General features: G+C 40.8%; 1 protein-coding gene across 1 annotated transcript in view; it reads right to left on the bottom strand.

Annotated features, from left to right (window-relative positions):
• The window catches only part of PKHD1L1 (polycystic kidney and hepatic disease 1 (autosomal recessive)-like 1), a 179,905-nt gene extending 160,130 nt beyond the window's left edge, over positions 1-19,775 (bottom strand). The window contains exons 1-4 of the mRNA XM_018058351.1: positions 19,653-19,775; positions 17,473-17,562; positions 9,119-9,263; positions 8,008-8,116 (exon numbers count right to left, since the gene is read on the bottom strand). Of these exons, the coding sequence (XP_017913840.1) occupies positions 8,008-8,116; positions 9,119-9,263; positions 17,473-17,562; positions 19,653-19,725 (417 nt within the window). The 5' untranslated portion in view covers positions 19,726-19,775. The remainder of the gene's footprint in view (positions 1-8,007; positions 8,117-9,118; positions 9,264-17,472; positions 17,563-19,652) is intronic.

Raw genomic sequence — 20,522 nt, 5'->3', positions numbered from 1 at the left:
AAGCTAGAAATAGATCAAGAAGAGTCCATTTGCAGAAAGAAAAGGGTGCTTCAGAAAATGGAAGAGGACAGGAACATGGGCAGGATTTAAAGGAATAACTGAAGTTTTTGAAGGAGGAACAGTGCTGGTGGAGAAAAGGATGACCTCTGCATGGATACAAAAATTATACAAGCAAAAAACTCAGCACGAAGTAGACTCTCAGTGATGGGCAGCTGTCTCCCTCCCCACTCCTTCTCATTCAGGAACAACCTAAAAGAAAGATGCTCAGGTACTTGACGTAAAAGGACAGATTTTTTTTTAAGACTGCCAATAAGAGATAAATTTTGAAATTTGAGGCTAAGGATGACTTTGGACTCATTCTTTCACACTTTAGAAATGCTTAATGGAGAATCAGTGTAAAAGTAGTAAGATATAAAATGCCCAGTCAAAATGCTACTTTTTAAATTTTTTTATTTAGGGAAAATACCACTTTTAGAGGTAGAATTAATAGAGAAGGTAGAGGAAGAGAAGCTAGAGGAACTGCCAAATTGTGTGCAAATCAATCTCTCTAAGTCAAAGTGTACTCACATAAATTATATCTGTGATAAAAAAATAATTGAAGAATGCATATTAAACAACAGATTAGTTACTATTATAATTTGAGGAGACAGATCAGAAACAGATTTTCATTACACCACCAGCAAAGAATCAGTGAAGATGGCAGATAAAAGTATTTCATAGAAAACAGAAAAAGAAGGTAGAAGATTCTGAAAATTAAGAATAATTAACCTGAAATACAACAGCAGTCAAGGATAAAGAATTGTCATGATAAATGAAATATCATGAAAATGATAAAATTAGAAAATAGTATGAGAATTAGATCCTACAAATGTGTAATAGTGTAAAGGGTTTTAAAAAACTCAGTAAAAGTGTGCAAATGTTATTGATCCTCAGTAAGAACAAAAAGTGAGAGTGAGCACTTCAGTTCAGTTCAGTCACTCAGTCATGTTCAACTCTGTGACCCCATGGACTGCAGCACACTGGACTTCCCTGTCCATCACCAACTCCCAGAGTTTACTCAAACTCATGTCCATTGAGTGGGTGATGCCATCCCACAATCTCATCCTCTGTCGTCCCATCCTCCTCCTGCCTTCAATCTTTCCCAGCACCAGGGTCTTTCTAATGAGTCACTTCTTCACATCAGATGGCCAAAGTATTGGAGCTTCAGCTTCAGCATCATCCTTCCAATGAATGTGCAGGACTGATTTACTTTAGAATGGACTGGTTGGATCTCCATGCTGTCCAAGGGACTCTCAAGAGTCATTTCCAACATCACAGTTCAAAAACATCAATTCTTTGGTGCTCAGCTTCCTTTATAGTCCAACTATCATATCCATACACGACTACTGGAAAAACCATAGCTTTGACTAGACAGACCTTTGTTGGCAAAGTAATATCTCTGCTTTTTAATATGCTGTCTAGGTTGGTCATAACTTTTCTTCCAAGGAGCGAGTGTCTTTTAATTTCATGGCTGCAGTCCCCATCTGCAGTGATTTTGGAGACCAAAAAAAATAAAGTCTGACACTGTTTCCATTGTCTCCCCATCTATTTGCCATGGGGGAAGTGATGGGACCAGATGGCATGATCTTAGTTTTCTGAATGTTGAATTTTAAGCCAACTTTTTCACTCCTCTTTCACTTTTATCAAGAGGCTCTTTAGTTCTTCATTATCTGTCACAAGTGTGGTGTCATCTGCATATCTGAGGTTATTGATGTTTCTCCTTGATTCCAGCTTGTGCTTCATCCAGTCCAGCATTTCTCATGATGTATATAAGTTAAATAAGCAGGGTGACCATATACAGCCTTGACGTACTCCTTTCCCAATTTGGAACCAGTCTGTTGTTCCATATCCAGGTCTAACTGTTGCTTCCTGACCTGCACACAAATTTCTCAAGAGGCAGGTCAGGTGGTCTGGTATGCCCATCTCTTTCAGAATTTTCCACAGTTTTTTGTGATCCACACACTCAAAGGTTTTGGCATAGTCAATAAAGCAGAAGTAGATGTTTTTCTGGAACTCTCTCACTTTTTCAATGATCCAACAGATGTTGGCAATTTTATACCTGGTTCCTCTGCCTTTTCTAAATCCAGCTTGAACACCAGGAAGTTCATAGTTCACATACTGTTGAATTCTGGCCTGCAGAATCTTGAGCATTACTTTGCTAGTGAGTGAGATGAGTACAACTGTGCGATAGGTTGAGCATTCTTTGGCATTGTCTTTCTTTGGGATTGGAATGAAAACTAACCTTTTCCAGTCCTGTGGCCACTGCTGACTTTTCCAAATTTGCTGGCATATTGAGTGCAGCACTTTCACAGCATCATCTTTTAGGATTTCAAATAGCTCAAATGGAATTCCTTCACCTTCACTAGCTTTCTTCATAGTGATGCTTCTTAGGGCCCACTTGACTTTGCATTCTAGGATGTCTGACTCTAGGTGAGTCATCACACCACCATGGTTATCTGGGTCATGAAGATCTTTTCTGTATAGTTCTTCTGTGTATTCTTGCCACCTCTTCTTAATATCTTCTGCTTCTGTTAGGTCCATACCATTTCTGTCCTTTAATGAGCCCATATTTGCATGAAATGTTCCCTTGGTATCTCTAATTTTCTTGAAGAGATCTCTAGTCTTTCCCATTCTATTGTTTTCCTCTATTTCTTAGCATTGATCACTGAGGAAGATTTTCTTACCTCCCCTTGCTATTCTTTGGAACTCTGCATTCAAATTGGTTTCTCTTTCCTTTTCTCCTTTGCCTTTCACTTCTCTCCTTTTCACAGCTATCTGTAAGGCCTCCTCAGACAAACATTTTGCCTTTTTGCATTTTTTTTTCTTGGGGATGGTCTTGATCACTGCTTCCTGTACAATGTTACAAACCTCTGTCCACAGTTCTTCAGGCACTGTATCACATCCAATCCCTTGAATCTATTTCTCACTTCCACTGTATAATCAAGGGATTTGATTTAGGTCATACTTGAATGATCTAGTGGTTTTCCCTACTTTCTTCAATTTAAGTCTGAATTTGCCAATAAAGAGTTCATGATCTGAGCCACAGTCAGCTCCAGGTCTTGTTTTTACTGATTGTATAGAGCTTCTTCATCTTTGGCCCAAAGAATATAATCAATCTGATTTCGGTATTGACCATCTGGTGATGTCCATGTGTAGGGTCTTCTCTTGTGTTGTTGGAAGAGGGTGTTTGCTATGACCAGTGCGTTCTCTTGGCAAAACTCTATTGGCCTTTGCCCTGCTTCATTCTGTACTCCAAGGCCAAATTTGCCTAATTTCTTGACTTCCTACTTTTGCATTCCAGTCCCCTATAATGAAAAGGACATCTTTTGGGGGTGTTAGTTCTAGAAGGTCTTGTAGGTCTTCATAGAACTGCTCAACTTCACCTTCTTCAGCATTACTGGCTGGGGCATAGACTTGGATTACTGTGATATTGAATGGTTTGCCTTGGAAGTGAACAGAGATCATTCTGTCATTTTTGAGACTGTATCCAAGTACTGCATTTCAGACTGTTTTGTTGACTATGATGGCTACTCCAATTCTTCTAAGGGATTCTTGCCCACAGTAGTAGATATAATGGGCATCTGAGTTAAATTCACCCATTCCAGTCCATTCTAGTTTGCTGATTCCTAAAATGTCAATGTTCACTCTTGCCAACTCCTGTTTGACCACTTCCAATTTGCCTTGATTCATGGACCTAACATTCCAGGTTCCTATGCAATACTGCTTTTTATAGCATCAGATTTTATTTCCATCACCAGTCACATCCACAACTGGGTGTTGTTTTTGCTTTGGCTCCGTCTCTTCATTCTTTCTCTAGTTTTTTCTCCACTGATTTCCAGTAGCATATTGGGCACCTACTGACCTGGGGAATTCATCTTTCAGTGTCCTAACTTTTTGCCTTTTCATACTGTTCATGGGGTCCACAAGGCAAGAATACTGAAGTGGTTTTCCATTCCCTTCTCCAGTGGACCACATTTTGTCAGAACTGTCCACCATGACCCATCCATCTTGGGTGGCCCTACAACGGCATGGCTCATATGAGCCATAGAGACGTAGAGACTTTTAAAGCAACTGGATGTTGCTGTCATGTTTTTATTGTATTTTACATGATACTGAGCCATGTTATGATGTTATGAATATTGATCTAAAAGATTGTGTGTGTGTGTGTGTGTGGTGTGTGTGTGTCTGACTCTTTGCAACACCATGGACTGTAGCCCGCCAAGCTCCTGCGTCCATGCAATTCTCCAGGCAAGAACACTGGCGTGAGTTGCCATTTACTACTCCAGGGGATCTTCACGAACTGCCCCAGGCATCAAACCTGCATATCCTGTGTCTCCTGCACTGGTAGGCAGATTCTTTATCACTGCGCCACCTGGGAAGCAACTAAAAACTGGGGCACATCTAAGTAAAGGAGGAGTGGGAGGATGTGTGTGTTGGACGTGGGAAGGGGTAGCAGATTTATTTCAGACATGTCTATCATCTTTCACTCCCCATATCTTCACCTGCAATTTCTCTTTACAGATCTTCTTAGTGGGAGACGTGAATACAGACTGGCCTTAGAACCTGCTTTGGCCACTAGGATATAATACAGGTAGCATGACATTTTTGAGCCTACTCTTAAAGGCTCCCTGCACACTTCTGCTCTCCTGAGGGATCCCTGCCTCTAGTATCTGATAATTTGGGCTACTTTATGGAGGGCAGAGACACTACACAGAACAAAGCCTCATTAGCTGGATTGTTCCAGCTGAAGCCCTCCAAAGCACCCAGTTGAGAGTGGCAAAGCCTCCTGCCTAACACACAGCTGACCACAGACACAGGAGTAAGTGCAGCAGAGATCAGTCTAGCTCTGCCTAGAACAGAAGAACCACACAGCTGACCCATGAGTACATAAGCAATATGAACAGTTGCTGCTTGAAGCTACTAAGCTTGGGACTTGTGTAACGCAGTAGTAGTGAACAGATGTAGGAAAACAGGTGTTAAAATCTCATCTTCCATTGTAAGATAAAGTAGATAATAAACTTTAAAGACTCAGAAATAGCAATAAACATATTTCTTAATAAGAAGCTTATTATTTAGAAATATCACAATGGAGAAAATGAAATAATCTACATACATTAAAAGTAATACTCTTCAGACTTCCCTGGTGGCCCAATGGTTAAGAATCTGTTTGCCAATGCAGGGGACACAGGTTTGATCCCTGGTCTGGGGAAATCCCACAGGCTTTGAGGCAACTAAGATGCTATGCCATAATCACTGAAGCCTGTGCACTGCAATGAAGGGTAGCCTCAATTTGTCTCAACTAGAGAAAGCCAGAGCAGCAACAAAAACCCAGTGAAACCAAAATAAATATTTTTTCAATTTTTTTAAAACCATAAAAAATTCTTCTTGTATAGAAATACCACAGTAAAAAACTAAAGTCATTGAAAGTGGGGGAAATGTGAAGAATGAACATGAGGTGGAGTGAGTAGTCAAGGAGGTCCTGTTTGTTTTTAATTAACCTTGTAGAACCAGTTCAGTTTTTCATTATATATAACTATAACTTTGTTAAATAAAAAAATTAATTGTCTGTATTACTTTTTCAGGCCACATACCACTAAAATTTGAAATTATTAAAAGACAAAAATAATTTAAGAAGACTCAGTTGCATGGCATTAAATCCCTTATTTTTGTCTTAATCAGAGGAAAAGCATCAGTCAGCAAATATAACCTGTGCTCCTACTGAGTGCTGAATGTTATGCTTGTTCTAGGGATGAAACATTGAACAAACCCCTCTAGCTCAGAAAAACACATTAAAATATAATCACTGCACAGTGGATTAGTAATAAATGGGATATATAGATAAAACACTATATAGTAATAACTATGTGCTGGTTCTTTCTGATCAGCTTATCATTTAATCCTCCATTTTACATGATGCAATGAGATAATCTCCATTTTACATATCTCCATTTTATAGAAGATGAAGAAACTAAGGCAGAGTTTCACTATGACCAAGTCAGAGTAAATAAGGAAGCCTGTATATGAACCCTGAATAGCACTGAGCCACTGTACAGCTGAGGAACACAAGGAGAGTCACTTCGCTCCGCACAGGGGAGTCTTCAGAGTCCCGAGCAAAGAGCAGGACTCGCTAGGCAGAAGTGAGCTAGGTCTATGGATCCTTGGTCAGGGAGGATGTTAGGAGACACTGCTGGAAACAATTGGTTCCAGACTATGAAATAATAGAGGAAACCTACAAACAATGGGTAAAGGCGAGATACTGAGTGGGGGAAAGACATAATAATATGCATGGTTTTGAATGCAGCATCTGAATGGTGCCATCAAAAAGGATGGAGAGGCCAACAGGCCACAGTGATAGTGAGTGAGAGATGACAAGACCAGAATTAAAACCAAGGGTATAGCAGGAAAGAAGATAAGGGGACGATGAACCTCAGAGCTAAGTTGAGGGTAAGATCATCATGGTTCGGTTTCTGAATAGCTCTGGAGCTGAAGAGGAAGGCAAGGAAGACACTAAGGATGTAACAGTCTTCTAGCTTGAGACGTGTGATAAATATCAGAAATTTTCTAGTAGTCATGTATGGATGTGAGAGTTGGACTATAAAGAAAGCTGAGTGCCAAAGAATTGATGATTTTGAACTGTGATGTTGGAGAAGACTCTTGAGAGTCCCTTGGACTGCGAGGAGATCCAGCCAGTCAATCCTAAAGGAAATCAGTCCTGAATATTCTTTGGAAAGACTGATGCTAAAGCTGAAGCTCCAATACCTTGGCCACCTGATGTGAAGAACTGACTCATTGGAAAAGACCCTGATGCTAGGAAAGATTGAGGGCAGGAGGAGAAGGGGATGACAGAGGATAAGATGGTTGGATGGCATCACTGATGGACATGAGTCTGAGCAAGCTCCAGGAGTTGGTGATGGACAGGGAAGCCTGGCCTGCTGCAGTCCATGAGGTTGCAAAGAGTTGGACACAACTGAGCGACTGAACTGAAGTTTAAGGAGGAATACTAGACATCCAATTTGAGATTAGTTGAATTGAGGTTGCTTTGGGGCCATTTAGGTGTTTTATTCTGGCAAACAAAAGATGGCTCCCAATTTAGGAAGAGAAAAGTGAGCCAGAGATATTTGGGAATCATATGTTTGAGAATCATAGGCACTTCCTGAGGACAGAAGTCATTACTAATTTCCTCAGCATTTTGTCTTACATTGGAATGCTACAGCACTCAGTAATCGACAACTTAAAACATAAATACAATTTTTAAATTACATGAGACGGTCTGTAGAAGAAAATATATTATTATGAACATCTGTATTTAGGGGAACTAAATTTTGAATAATTCTAGTCTACATACAGTCACATTTGCGCTCACTGCATCAGAAAATACAAAGAAAGAGAACATAATTATGTTTCCATTTAAAATGAAGATGAGGGACTTCTCTGGTGGTCCAGTGGCTAAGACTCCATGCTCCTAACTCAGGGTACTTGGGTTTGAATCCTGGTCAGGGAACTAGACCGCACATGCCACAACTAAGAGTTCTCATATTACAGCTAAAGATTCTGCATGCCACAACTAAAAAAAAAAAAAACCCACATGCTGCAACTAAACCTACTGTAGTCAACTAAACAAATATTTAAAAAAATAAAATGAAGCTGAGTCTGATGAAAACAGAAAAAGGGAAATCAATGTAAGAGCAGAAATGGAGAAAGTGAAAAAACAGTATGAACAAGAAAACAATTTGAAAGTAAAAAAGCTGAATTCATTAATAAAATTAATTTGAAAAACAAAACAGGAAATGATAAGATTTCATTACTGTAGAAGATAATTTAACTGGAAATTATCCTTAGCTACATACTAGTAAATTTTTTAATGTGGAAATAGATAACAATTTGTAAATTAAAAAATACAAGTCCAGTTCTAAAAGAAACCAAGTACAAGATCAATTATATGTAAGTCAGAGAGAAAATGCCACCTACACTGAAGATGCAGGCCCGGCTGCTGACGTGACCTTTGCAGGTATTATTTTCTGTAACAGGAACCCCATCCACACTGACTCTAACAGTGTAGGAATCTTCTGGCATTGCTCTGGAAGGCAAATGGAAAACACATAGGAATGCAAAATTCTGTTATTTAATGTATAGCATTCATGAAAAATACCACCCCAGACTACATGTCATTTTGGTAAAAAAAAAAAAAAAAGTGTCTGAAATTCTAACTGTTGTATGTGTGTGCATGCATGCTAAGTCGCTGTTGTACAACTGTGCTGTTGTAGAATTAAATTCAAAATTGTGCTTCTGTGCAATTCAGTTCAATTCTATATTATGGAAAGATGCTCTCTATCATGAACTCTGTACTGCAAATTCTCACAGCACGGATCTCAGGCAAATGCTTATTCTGACCAAGGCACTGGTTATTGAGAAGTAAAGCAATAAGAACAATCATTTAAAATTGTAACATCACATTGGTACAATTATTTTATGCTTGCTTTCTAAAAAGTTTTAATCATGCTTCTCCCTAAGTAAGCTGCAAAACGTCAACAAGCCTAATATGGATAGAATGCTCTGGAATACAGGCTACCTGTCTCAGTATTCAAAGTGGCCATTTAAAATGATTAATTTTTCTCCTAAGTTGCTAATAACAAACATCAATTTGAGTTGATAGTAAAGAACTTGAAATGTCAATCTACAAAATGATCATCTTTAATCTTAATGAGCATGTCAAGATTCTGAACAAAATTAATCAAACCAGACAGGAAGGTATAATTTTGATATTTTGAGGAGCATCATTGCAATTTAATAGTGGCCATTTATCTTCTAAAAGAGATCAATAATGATTAGATAATAGCTCTAATAACATGGGAAAGGATATAGAACACATTTGATCATGCCAGTATGTGGAAAAATTACTACAAGTGAATGTAATAAAGATATAAAATAGTCTAAACACCATGAAGTCAAAAATAATAACTGATAATCAGAAAAATATTATTGCAATTGCCAGAGTGATAAAACTATTATAGAAATAATATGTATAACTATGGTTCTGATATGATGAAAATGATGTTATTAAAGACACTTTCTAACATACCTAGTATAACATGTAATATGGGTTGAATGACTTGAATCTTTTTCTACATCACAAGAAATTGATCGGAAAGAAGAAATTAATTGCACCCTGTTTCCCAATTCTGCATTGTCAACTCCATAGTCAAACTGGTTTGCTTGAGCAAAACCTGGAAGAGTAAAAACACTCAATTATTACTAATGGAACTCTGTTTTCAAAGATCTAACAATTACCATTTTGTATTGAATCACCAAATGAATAAGGAAGGGTATTGATGTAAGCCGTTAATCTACTTCACATTTACCCCTGTGATTGCAATCCTCTTTGAAAACATAAAAATTAGCCTATAATTAATTAATTCATAAAAGCAATGCTTGCAAATCTATTATCTGTCAGGTGTTGTTAAGGCATTGAAATCAAATGGCTTATATCCCACTAATGGGAGAGACGGGTGAAGAAATAGACAATATACAAATATATACCACCAGATGTTGTTTCTGGTGGAGATAACTACTATGAAAACAGCAGGCAAAGGGGCACAGCAAGAGCAGACAAAGTGAACAGGATTTTATAAGGCATGGGGTCTTTACCTTGAGTACCTATAAAGCAAAATCGGAGGTAAGGCTTGCAAGTAGAGAGTTTGAGAGTTGATCCCTTGGGGCGAGAGAGAAGAAAACCTGGACTCCACTGAAGGCAGCTGGGGCTCAGTATTGCTGGGAAAGACTTTTGAGGAAAACACAGTAGCCTCTCAGAAGCAAAGAGTCAATGAGAAGAAGCATATATTCATCAAATTCTCTCCCATTCGCTGAGGGCTCCCCATGGGGGAAATGATTTTTCCCATACTTTCAGGCTGTACAGAGGTATATGCCACCTAGGTTCCAACGCCACAGCATCCAAGAAGCCATTGGGACAAAGACACACTGTGGGACCTGTAGGCAAGACCTGGAAGCATGGATTGAGTCAGGGTACACAGGGAACGTTTTGCCACAGCTGTGGCTAGACTAAGAGGTGGGAACCAGGATGTGCAGCTAAGTAAAAAAGGCATCTGATAGAGCTGACTCCTTGTGCCATACAGATATGCTCATGAATGCTAAGTCACTTCAGTTGTGTCTGACTCTCGGCAACCCTATGGACTATGGCCTGCCAGGCTCCTCTGTCCATGGGATTCTCCAGGCAAGAATACTGGAATGCCCTGCTATGCCCTTCTCCAGTGGACCTTCTCAACCCAGGGATTGAGCCAGTGTCTCCTGCATGGGTAGGTGGGTTGTTTACCACTAGTGCCACCTGGGAAGCCCACAGATATGCTCAGAACCTACGTGTGAAGTAGAATGCATTTTCAAGTCTACCAGACAGTGGTCAGCTAAGAGCTCCGCTAAAGATATAATAAAGGGACTTTCCTGGTGATCCAGTGGTTAAGAATTCACCATCCAGTGCAGGGTACATGGGTTCAATCCCTGGTCAGGAAACTAAGATCACATCTGCCTTGGGGCAATTAAGACCTAATGTAGCCAAATAAATAAATAAAATATTTTCTAAAAGATTTAACACAACAGGGTTAATGAGACAAGCAACAGGCCTCCCCAGTTGGCCGTGAGGCTACAATTGATACTTATTTGACCTCTCTCAGCCATTGTACTTTCCCTACCCATAAGCCAGAACTTCCGCTAATGGAGTGATGCTAACCTTTATCCTGAGGATCTGAGCCCTTGGTTTTCTTCCCTACGTGTGGTTGTGGCTGCCTCCTATGCCTACTGACAGTTATCACTGCACATGGAAGCCAAGAGACGCCCCAAGAATACCACAAATTCCAGACACACTCCTCCTTCTCTGTATCAAGAAAAAGCAACCCTTCCTCTTCAGGATCACCAGAATTGACTATCTCTAGCAGTCCACTGCTTATGTTTGCTGAATTCAAACTGACAGGATAGTAGCAGTAGTTTCAGTTCAGTGGAACCCAGACCGGGATCCCTGCCAGAAGCATCCTCTATCTGGAAACTCAGACCCAGAACCCAGGAGAACCTAAAATTGCAAGAACAGAAAGCACAGATTCAATCTTTTGATTACTGGAAGCGATAAGGACAGGGAGTAACCCTTCATTCCCAGCTCCATGTATCCATCTGTTGGGAAACAATAGTCCGGATCTGCCACTGGCTCAGTGCCTATGGCTCTGATGACGGACAGCGTCCCACCTCACAGGATGTTGTTCCCAAGCTGGGCTCTTAGTCTTGCCAGCTGTAGGCTGTTCCATCATTCTGTTAGGCCACCTGTTTCAGGATGATGCAAGGTTCGTGGTCATGTGCCCAGTATCACAACTGTTCACTATAAAATATGTTCCTTGTTTTGAGGCCCTATTTTATGAAATATTGTGGCTCTTTATGGAATTTCATTGTATTTTGCGGAATTATACTCTCAGAAGATGAGGCCAGCAAAGGCACTGTGGAAAGAGATGGCAAAAGCCTTCTGTGGAGTGGGTGTCAGTACCAGGAATAATGAATCTCTGCTTGTCCATGAGGGAAGGAGAGAGATGCAGCTGACATGACTGAGCGGCTGGGTGGACTTCTTGAGGATGGTGCCTACTGAGACTGTCCTACGTGCTGGTCTCTGCTACTGACAGGGCAGGTAGTCAGCAGCAGCAGTAGGTAGCTCAGTGCTGATGAAAAGAGGTCCCTAGTGTTGGCCCATGCATAGCCTTCCCCATGGCCCTCTGTCCATAGGTCATTGGACAAGCACTCAAGTAGCCAACGAGAGAAGCTTCTGAATGAGTCATCCAGTCAACCCAGTTGTTCTGCTCTCTCTGTCTAGTGGAAATTAACTTGAGACCTACAGGTTTGCAGCCTTCCCTGGTGGCTCAGATGGTGAAGAATCTGCCTACAGTGTGGGAGACCTGGGTTCAATCCCTGGGTCACTGTGTCGAGGTTCATCAAGTGCCAGAGCCATAAACTATAGCTGTGGGAACACTGCATGCTAGGGGACAGTGCTGTTTAAAGGAAAGGGCATCTGGACCCTGACATCTGGGGTTGGAATCCCAGCTTCAGCAATTCCTTGCTGTCTGAACTTGAGCATTACCTTTAGACATAAACTCACTTAGTCATTTTTCACCAGAAAAATGACCATAATAATCTACTTGGCAGGAATTATCAGGAAGACTAAATGAGGCCTTTTATATAGTACTTAACATGGTGCCTGGCTCCTAGGTTAAGAGCTCAATTGATAAATACTCAGTTGATATATACTATATTTTAAGTCAGGCTTCCCAGGTGGCTTTAGTGGTAAAGAACCCACCTGTCAACACAGGAGGCATAAGAGATGCAGGTTTGATCCCTGGGTTGGGAAGATCCCCTAGAGGAGGAAATGGTGACCCACTCCAGTATTCTTGCCTGGAAAATTCCATGGACAGATGAGCCTGGCAGGCTATGGTCCATAGGGTCGCAAAGAGTCAAATACACCTAAAGCAACTTAACATGCATACATGCATATTTTAAGTCACAAAATATTGATAGTTATTATCAGTGAATATTAATATCCTTTTAAAAAACTAACAGGACAAATAAGTGAGAGGCCAGGATTTGAACCACGGCTGTGATGCCAGCCTGGCACCTTTGTGATATTCAGAGAAAAATAATATTTAAAAATGCACATTACAAAGCTATTCCCAGTTATCCAATGTAAGTTCCTCTAGAACCTATGTTCTTAGCTCCTCTTCTTTATAGGTAGAAAAAGTAAGCAGAAACTAAACAAAGGGTGGGATTTTAATAAATTAATTTTATTTAATTTATTTTAAAATTTATTTTATTTAATTAATTTTATTTAATTCTTCTAAGCTTAAAACTTAACCAAATAGGACTCATCCATATAGGCTAAAATACAAACATATCAATTTGACATGTGAAAGATACTCGCATTGAATTTGCAATCTAGGAAGGCAGTTACTGCTCAAATGGAATTTTGAAAGGATACATGAAAACACAGAAGAGCAAACTACTTGCAAAGCCACTTTTTCCTTTTGCCAATTTCTGCTTATCTCTGTACTTCACATTGAGTTTGGAACACACAGATGGGAAGCTGGCCACTAACTAAAGAACACAGTTTTACTTGTGGTGTGGCTCAGGATGAGATATGTGTATTTATCTTCCTGTTAGGCACACGTCACATCAATGATATGGTAATGCAGATAATGGTTTTCAGCATTTCTATGACAAATACAAGTCTAAAAAATAACACCAACAAAAGATGATATTGTTTCTAGCTTAGGAATTGTTTCAATGTGTTTTATATATTATAACTTATTAGCTACTTCCAAAGAGTTAAAAGGAAATAGTAAAGAATCAGCTTTAAAAAAGAATTCTAATTTAAAAGTCTAATTCTAAGTAAGTCACTGCGTATAAAGAAGATACCTCTGGAAGTACTCCAAAGCATAAAGATTACATGAAGGGTTGGGTGTACCCTGGCAACAGAAAAGGTGGAGGCTTCAGATGGAAATTCTTGACATGTTGATGTATTTTTTCCCCTTTTTTCAGAAGAACTGGAGACAAGACTAGCCAGGCACGCAGTCCTGGGTCTCCTGATAGCAGCCTGTGCTATCATGAAAAATGTGCGTGCTGTCACAGCCAGCAGTTGTCATGTACCATGCAGGCTGTTTTGATTCCTCTGGTTTGAAAAATTACAAAATCAGGGTTGAGAAAGTACAAACCCACTTAAAATCTGTAACATTCAAAACAATGGGAAAAATGATGCAATGTGATGGAGGAGAACTTCTAAAGAAGGAAACCATCCCTATAACATAAATGCAAAAGAATAATAAAAATAAAATGGCTCTGATTTATGGAGCAGATATTATATACCAGTGCCTTAGCTACATCGTCCTTTTCAATATTCACAATGGCCCCAACAGGCAGGAATTAATAGCCCATTTCATTGATGAGGAAGCTGAGGCTTAGATAAGAAACTTGCCCCAGTCCCCTAGTGGGAAGCGGCAAAGGTGGAGCTGAAAGCCAGCTGAACCTGACTAAAGTCTATGTGCTTTCCGTAATATTATAAAACTTATATAATTCACCACTTCAGTTAAACAAAAATATACCTGCTAGACATTGTAATAAGGGAATATCTAGAAAACAACAAAAGTAAAATGTTATACCTTCCAATTGATTTTTTTTAACAAAGAGAAATATCAAGGAAGACAATTAAGAAATACAAGGAATGAATATCAAGAAATAAACACAATGAAGTTAGAAACATTCCAGAAACTTATCAAAATGATAACACTCCTCATTAAATCAGCCATCTTAGAAGGAGATACAACGATTTCTACAATTTTGCCACTGCTCAAAACACTTACTTGGGCAGCATAATTATAAAACTACATAACTTTGACTCTTGAAGATAGACTTTAGAAGAAAGTAAAACACTAGCAAATTTTTACCTGTAAAGTTCATTATGTGTGGAAATAGACAAAAGCCATTTGGATACAAAAAAAGTACTAACAATAGATCTTTCAGAGAACTCAAGTTAAATATTTCTATATTTTAGTTTTTCATCGTGACCACTACAAAAAATTTTTTTAATATCAATTTTATTTTTTTTATTTTAAAATCGTTAATTCTTACATGCGCTCCCAAACATGAACCCCCCTCCCACCTCCCTCCCCATAACATCTCTCTGGGTCATCCCCATGCACCAGCCCCAAGCATGCTGTATCCTGCGTCAGACATTGACTGGCGATTCGATTCTTACATGATAGTATACATGTTAGAATGCCATTCTCCCAAATCATCCCACCCTCTCCCTCTCCCTCTGAGTCCAAAAGTCTGTTATACACATCTGTGTCTTTTTTCCTGTCTTGCATACAGGGTCGTCATTGCCATCTTTCTAAATTCCATATATATGTGATTTTAAAAGTTATACGGGACCAACATTTAGGTGATCAAGTTTTTAAAAGCCATTACCAACATTTAGGTGATAAGAGTATTTAAAATCCCATTAGAAGGTGTTCTGTGATTAATAAATTATCTCTGTATTCAATTCTAAACATGGAGTCTGGGTCAGACACAACACTGACAGGTTAAAGTAGTTGCTCCAAATAAATTTTGTTCAAGTACCACATTCACGTACCCTTGGAGGTCTGGTGTATTTTGCAAATTCATTATCATTACCTTAGACACATTCTATATATATCATTGGCCCCAAAACAGTATTTAGACTCACCTTTGAGAAAGACATTAGGTATCACAGTTTTAGTCACCTACTGTGTGTGGTTAAAGCAAGGAGAGGGAAGACATATCAGAGTAGGCAGATGTATCTGCAATTCAAATAGGATTTAACTATTTTATAATTATTGGCTGGAAGCATCCAGAAATGCAGATTGATGGGAAAACTAGAGAAACTATAAATTCATCATGACATTTTGTGCTTCATAAGTAAGAGGACTACTCTTGAGACTCATAAAGTTTACCAAAAAGAAAAGGTTATAGCTGGATTAATAAGGATGTTCCTCCAAAATGCCTTAAGAATGGAATGGTTTGTTTTGTTTTTCCCTATTTCTAACTAGGGATGAACTGAGTCTATGCAACTAAACTCAAGCCATGGTTCCTGGATGAGAAAAAGTGTGTCCTAAGCCGCTTCAGGGGCATCTGACTCTTTGTGATCCTGTGGACCACAGCCCAGCAGGCTCCTCTGTCCATGGGATTCTCCAGGCAAGAATACTGGAGTGGGTGGCCGTGCCCTCCTCCAGGGGGATCTTCCCAAACCAGGGGGATTAAAACCCTGACTCTTACGTCTCCTGCATTGGCAGGCAGGTTCTTTACCACTAGCACCATCTGAGAAGCCCACAGAAAAGGTGTAGGTGTTCATTTATTTATTTTTAATGGGAGGTAATTGCTTTATAATGTGTTGGTTTCTGCTGTGCAACACCACAAATCAATTATAATTATATATATGTAAGTAAGTAAGTGTTAGTCGCTCAGTTGCGCCTGACTCTTTGCGACCCCATGGACTGCAGCCCACCAGGCTCCTCTGTCCATGAGATTTTCCAGGCAAGGATACTGGAGTGGGTTGTCATTTCCTTCTCCAGGGGATCTTCCCAACCCAGGGATCAAACCCGGGTTTCCTACACTACAGGCAAATTCTTTACTGACTGAAGTACAAAGGAAGCCATATATATATATACACACACACACATACATATATCCCTCCCTCTCAATTCTCTCACCCACCCCCATCCTACCCCTCTGGGTAGTCACAGAGCACCAGGCTGGGCTCCCTGTGTTAATTTAGCAGCTTCCCACTTTTGAGGCAGAAGGAAATACCTGAGCGGTTTTATTGTTTTGTTTTGTTTGGGGTGCTTCTCTCATGGCATCTAAATGTCTGTTAAAAATCCAGCACTATCTAAGCAAATATTATCAATAAACACTATAAGGGAGCTATGGATAAAGACATTTTAAAAAGTCCTTAACAAACACATTGTCTCCAGGTGTCTAACTCTTAAAAAAAAACAAAACACACACACTTTAATCCAAAATACACTGTTCACAATTTAGAGGCACAAACCATTTCAAGTACACCATTGAGAGATTAAAATTCTACAGAAATTTTACTTAGAAATATTGAAAGACACTTCAATATATAAGAAAGAATTATTAAATATCTTGCTTTGTTAATTCTCTGACTCCAAAAAATCCCACTGCACTTCTTAAAGACTAAATAAAAGGTTTTATTAATATTCTTTAAAAACCTTCTTCCCCATCCTTCAAAAATTCATAACCATCTGAATACTACCATCATTTAGATTGTAAAGAGTGAATGGCTAAACGAACCATGTATTTCTATTTAACTCAAGAAACAGTTGCTCATTAAATATATTCGGTAATTACCTACTTTGTTTCCATCCCAAGACCAGGCAAGGAGAAAGTCATATATAACCCATGTTCTGATGAAGTATGATTGCATGGCAGAAGAAGGGATCCAAAGCTTTGCTTTCAATTGTCTTTTTCTCTTCATAACCATTCTACTTCTCCATCATACACCCTTACTAACATCCTACTCCTTCGAACTCCACAAATGTTTTGTTTAATATAAAAATAAATGCTATTAGACCCATGAAGAACAAAGTAGGTAACTGCAGAGTTGGGTTAAAGATGTTCCTTTCAATTCAGTCATTATAGTCCAGATCCTGGAGTTAAAGAAGTAATTATAATACAAATGCAGATGGTCAGTTTGATAGAGACTCTCTGGGGTTTCATTATGTGTCAAAGAGGATAGAGTTTTCCTACTCTGGCCAAATAGAGAAGCAACTCTAGTGGATTTAGAAGAGGAAAAAATCAATCTCTAAATGTGAAAGTCTTCAAAATACCTCAACCTTGGTGAAAAATAAAAGGCAACCGTACCTTCTCCTTTGATAGTCAGCCTTGTTGCTCCATTTATGCTGCCATATTTAGGTATTATTTCTGTGATTTTGGGAATTATTTTAGAGCCATCTGAAAGATATGAAAGTACAGTAGAAGTAAAAGCCTCAAGTACTTCATTTCAGCATCAAATGTTATGCTACAAATTACAATGGTGTAAGAAAATCATCGCGGAGATTACAGGACAGAAAGTAAATACACTTATGTTTTATTTTTGGTTCTATTACTAACCAATGACCAGACAGGGAGTTAAGTCTTTAACTTAGTTAATACTCATTGGCTTCATGTAGAACACTATCTTACCTGCTACAAAGAGGAATAATACATGATCATTTTCAGCATTCGTACCTATCATATTAAACATTTATTAGACCCTTAATTGCTTATAGTGCCCTGCTAGATGCAGTCAGTTCCATAACTACAGCTATCAGCCCACACAAGCAGCAGACAAGGCTGGAGAAACAGCTCTGTGGAGAATAAGGTCATTATCAAAACCCCTAAGAAATGCATAGCCTGGTAAATTGAAAGAATAGTCCAGGTACAGAAAGGAATGGTGTGTTTTAAGAAGAAACTGTTTTCTGTGACAGAGTTAAGACTTCAGGGAAGATCATTTCTGAAACTTTCTGATGATAGTGAGTTCTCAATGCAAAGGTCACTAATTCATTCAATAAACCGTGTTAGGCTCCTGGGCATTGAAAACTGTGTGACATTCCCAACTTTTCCAAAAGCTCTACTTAGTAGAGTGATGGAAGAGAGCACAGGGGCGACGTGAGTAAGAAGGGGCGTTTCATCCACATTCCTGGGGTCATACTGGCTTTTTGAAAGAGGAGTGAACCTGCTGTGCCTGGGAGAGCAAACACGGATTAGCTAGACTGGACAAGCCCGGGGCAAGGTGGACTTCTAGGCCAAGACAGGTGCCTCTGCAAACATAGGGATGAGTGAGCTGTTTCTCTGGAGAACTGGAATTGATGCTTCAAAATAACTCAAAAGTTACAGGATGGCTTAAGGGATTTATTTTCTGCTTAAACTGTACAGGTAACTATTCGGTACAGTAACAAATTCTCAGAATAGGTGGGAAAAGTTAAGTGACATAAAGAAAAGCCACAGATATTTGAAATGGACGACGGAGAAAAAGTTTAAAAATTATGATTTAATTCATTCCTGCCTGAGAAAAGTTTAGTGTGGACTTCACCTACAGTGGCAAAAGCTCTCCAGCATAAAGAAGACTGCCTCCCCCCTCCAAGACCCAATGACTCTGCCCTTGACGTTTGTCTTTGTCAAGAGTTTCAAGGCTACTCTTGCTTCAGGCACATTTGTGGACTGGAGCAGTCCACAGCCAAGAGTAGGAAACTCCAGCGAGCAGGCTGGATCCTATCTCTTAGACGCGCTGCTCCTCGCCTATCTCAGGTTCATCCTCCCCGTTATCTCCACAGCCAACTCCAGTTTCTTATCTTATCAAGTCTCGTTCCAGCCCTCTCTTGAGTATTAGTTGAAGGCACAGGGCAGCTGCCCCTGGAAATGACTGACACCCACCACAAAGACCCATTCCTGTCCTACTGGGAGACTCTGTCCTTCTTTAATGGAGAAGGGACCCAAAAATGGAGAAGGGAGGGGTCGGATTGTGTCCTCCACCCCCAGCCAAGTGAAAAAGGTGAAGTTTTAGTTGCTCAGTCGTGTCCGACTCTACGACCCCATGCACTGAAGCCCACCAGGTTCCCCCATCTATGGGATTCTCCAGGCAAGAATACTGGAGTGGGTTGCCATGCCCTCTTCCGGGGGATGTTTCCGACCCAGGTCTCCCGCATTGCAGGAGGGATATTTACTGTCTGAGGCAACAGGGAAGCCCACGCGTAGCCAAATTGCAGTCTGTTTTTCAACTGAGTCACCACGGATGGAAGGGGTGAGGTTCCAAAATTCAAACAGCACCTCTGACGGCAAGAGCAATCTGTCTTCGTATGTTTTTCTGTGAAAGCGTGTGTCTGTCTGTTTCAGGCTAATCCTGCGTCCCAGGATTACTAAACCTAGTCCCCAGGATCGCCATGCAGTTGCACACCCTCAGCCTTGACCTAGGCAGGAGCCAGGCGGTGCCGCCCCTCCCCGGACCCCAGGAGCGTCTACACCAAACTCTCCTGCTTGCCTCCCTGGTGCCCCAACTGAGTTACCTGCGCGGGGCTCTGCGATGCTCAGGAGCAGCCCCCAGAGGCCGCAGGTCCCCCAAAGCCACAGGTGTCCCATTGCAGCGCTAGAGGCGCAGGGTCCACGCCCGCTACTCGCCTGCAGCTCGGCCCGCGCCCCGCTCAGCCCGCTCGTGCCCGCCTCGTCCAGGCGCGCAGGCGGACTCGCCGCCCCGGGGCCGCCCCACGCCCGCCCCGCCCCGCCTGCCCGGGCGCCCCCGGGCGTTCGCCGCGCAGACGCACACCTTTCACCCAGCGCCTAGCGCCGTGGCCCGTTGGGCGCCATCGCACCTCCGCATTCAGACTTGAGTGCTGACGCCGCAAGGCTGTCTCCATAGGTCCAATAACCCCACTTTTTCTTCGCAAGAAAGATCCAGCGGCAAGTGTTCCATCAACCCCGCCTTTTCTCCCTCCCGCTATTCACCTCCTACCCCACCCCGTCCTTCCTCCCTTCCTTCCAAACTTCCTTCGCTCCTTCGTTCCTTTCTCTCTTTTCTCCCCCAACCCCGCCCCACCATTTATGGACTTAAATGTTTGTTGATCTCTGGGCACGTCCCCCCCTCCCGCCCCCCGCAAACAGGCGCCTTAGAGACTTCAACTCACAATAGTTCCATTAGGACTGTTACTATGATTATGACCCTCATCCTCACATGCCCTAACTGAGGCGAATTTTGGGTTACTTGCCCAAAGCCATAGTGTCGACCCAGGACTTGAGCCCAGAAACTTCAGAGCCAGGGCTTTTATGCCCTGCACTGGCTCCTATTCGGCAGACTTCAATGCTTAGGACATACTCACACTGAAAATTATTCATTATATTGAAATTTGCATTTAAATTGGCATTCCGTGTTTTTATCTATT

The sequence above is a fragment of the Capra hircus genome, chromosome 14 (assembly GCF_001704415.2).
Source record: "Capra hircus breed San Clemente chromosome 14, ASM170441v1, whole genome shotgun sequence".
Lineage (NCBI taxonomy): Eukaryota > Metazoa > Chordata > Mammalia > Artiodactyla > Bovidae > Capra > Capra hircus.
Note: the sequence above shows the minus strand (reverse complement) of the source record. Positions and strands in the feature narration are given on the sequence as shown.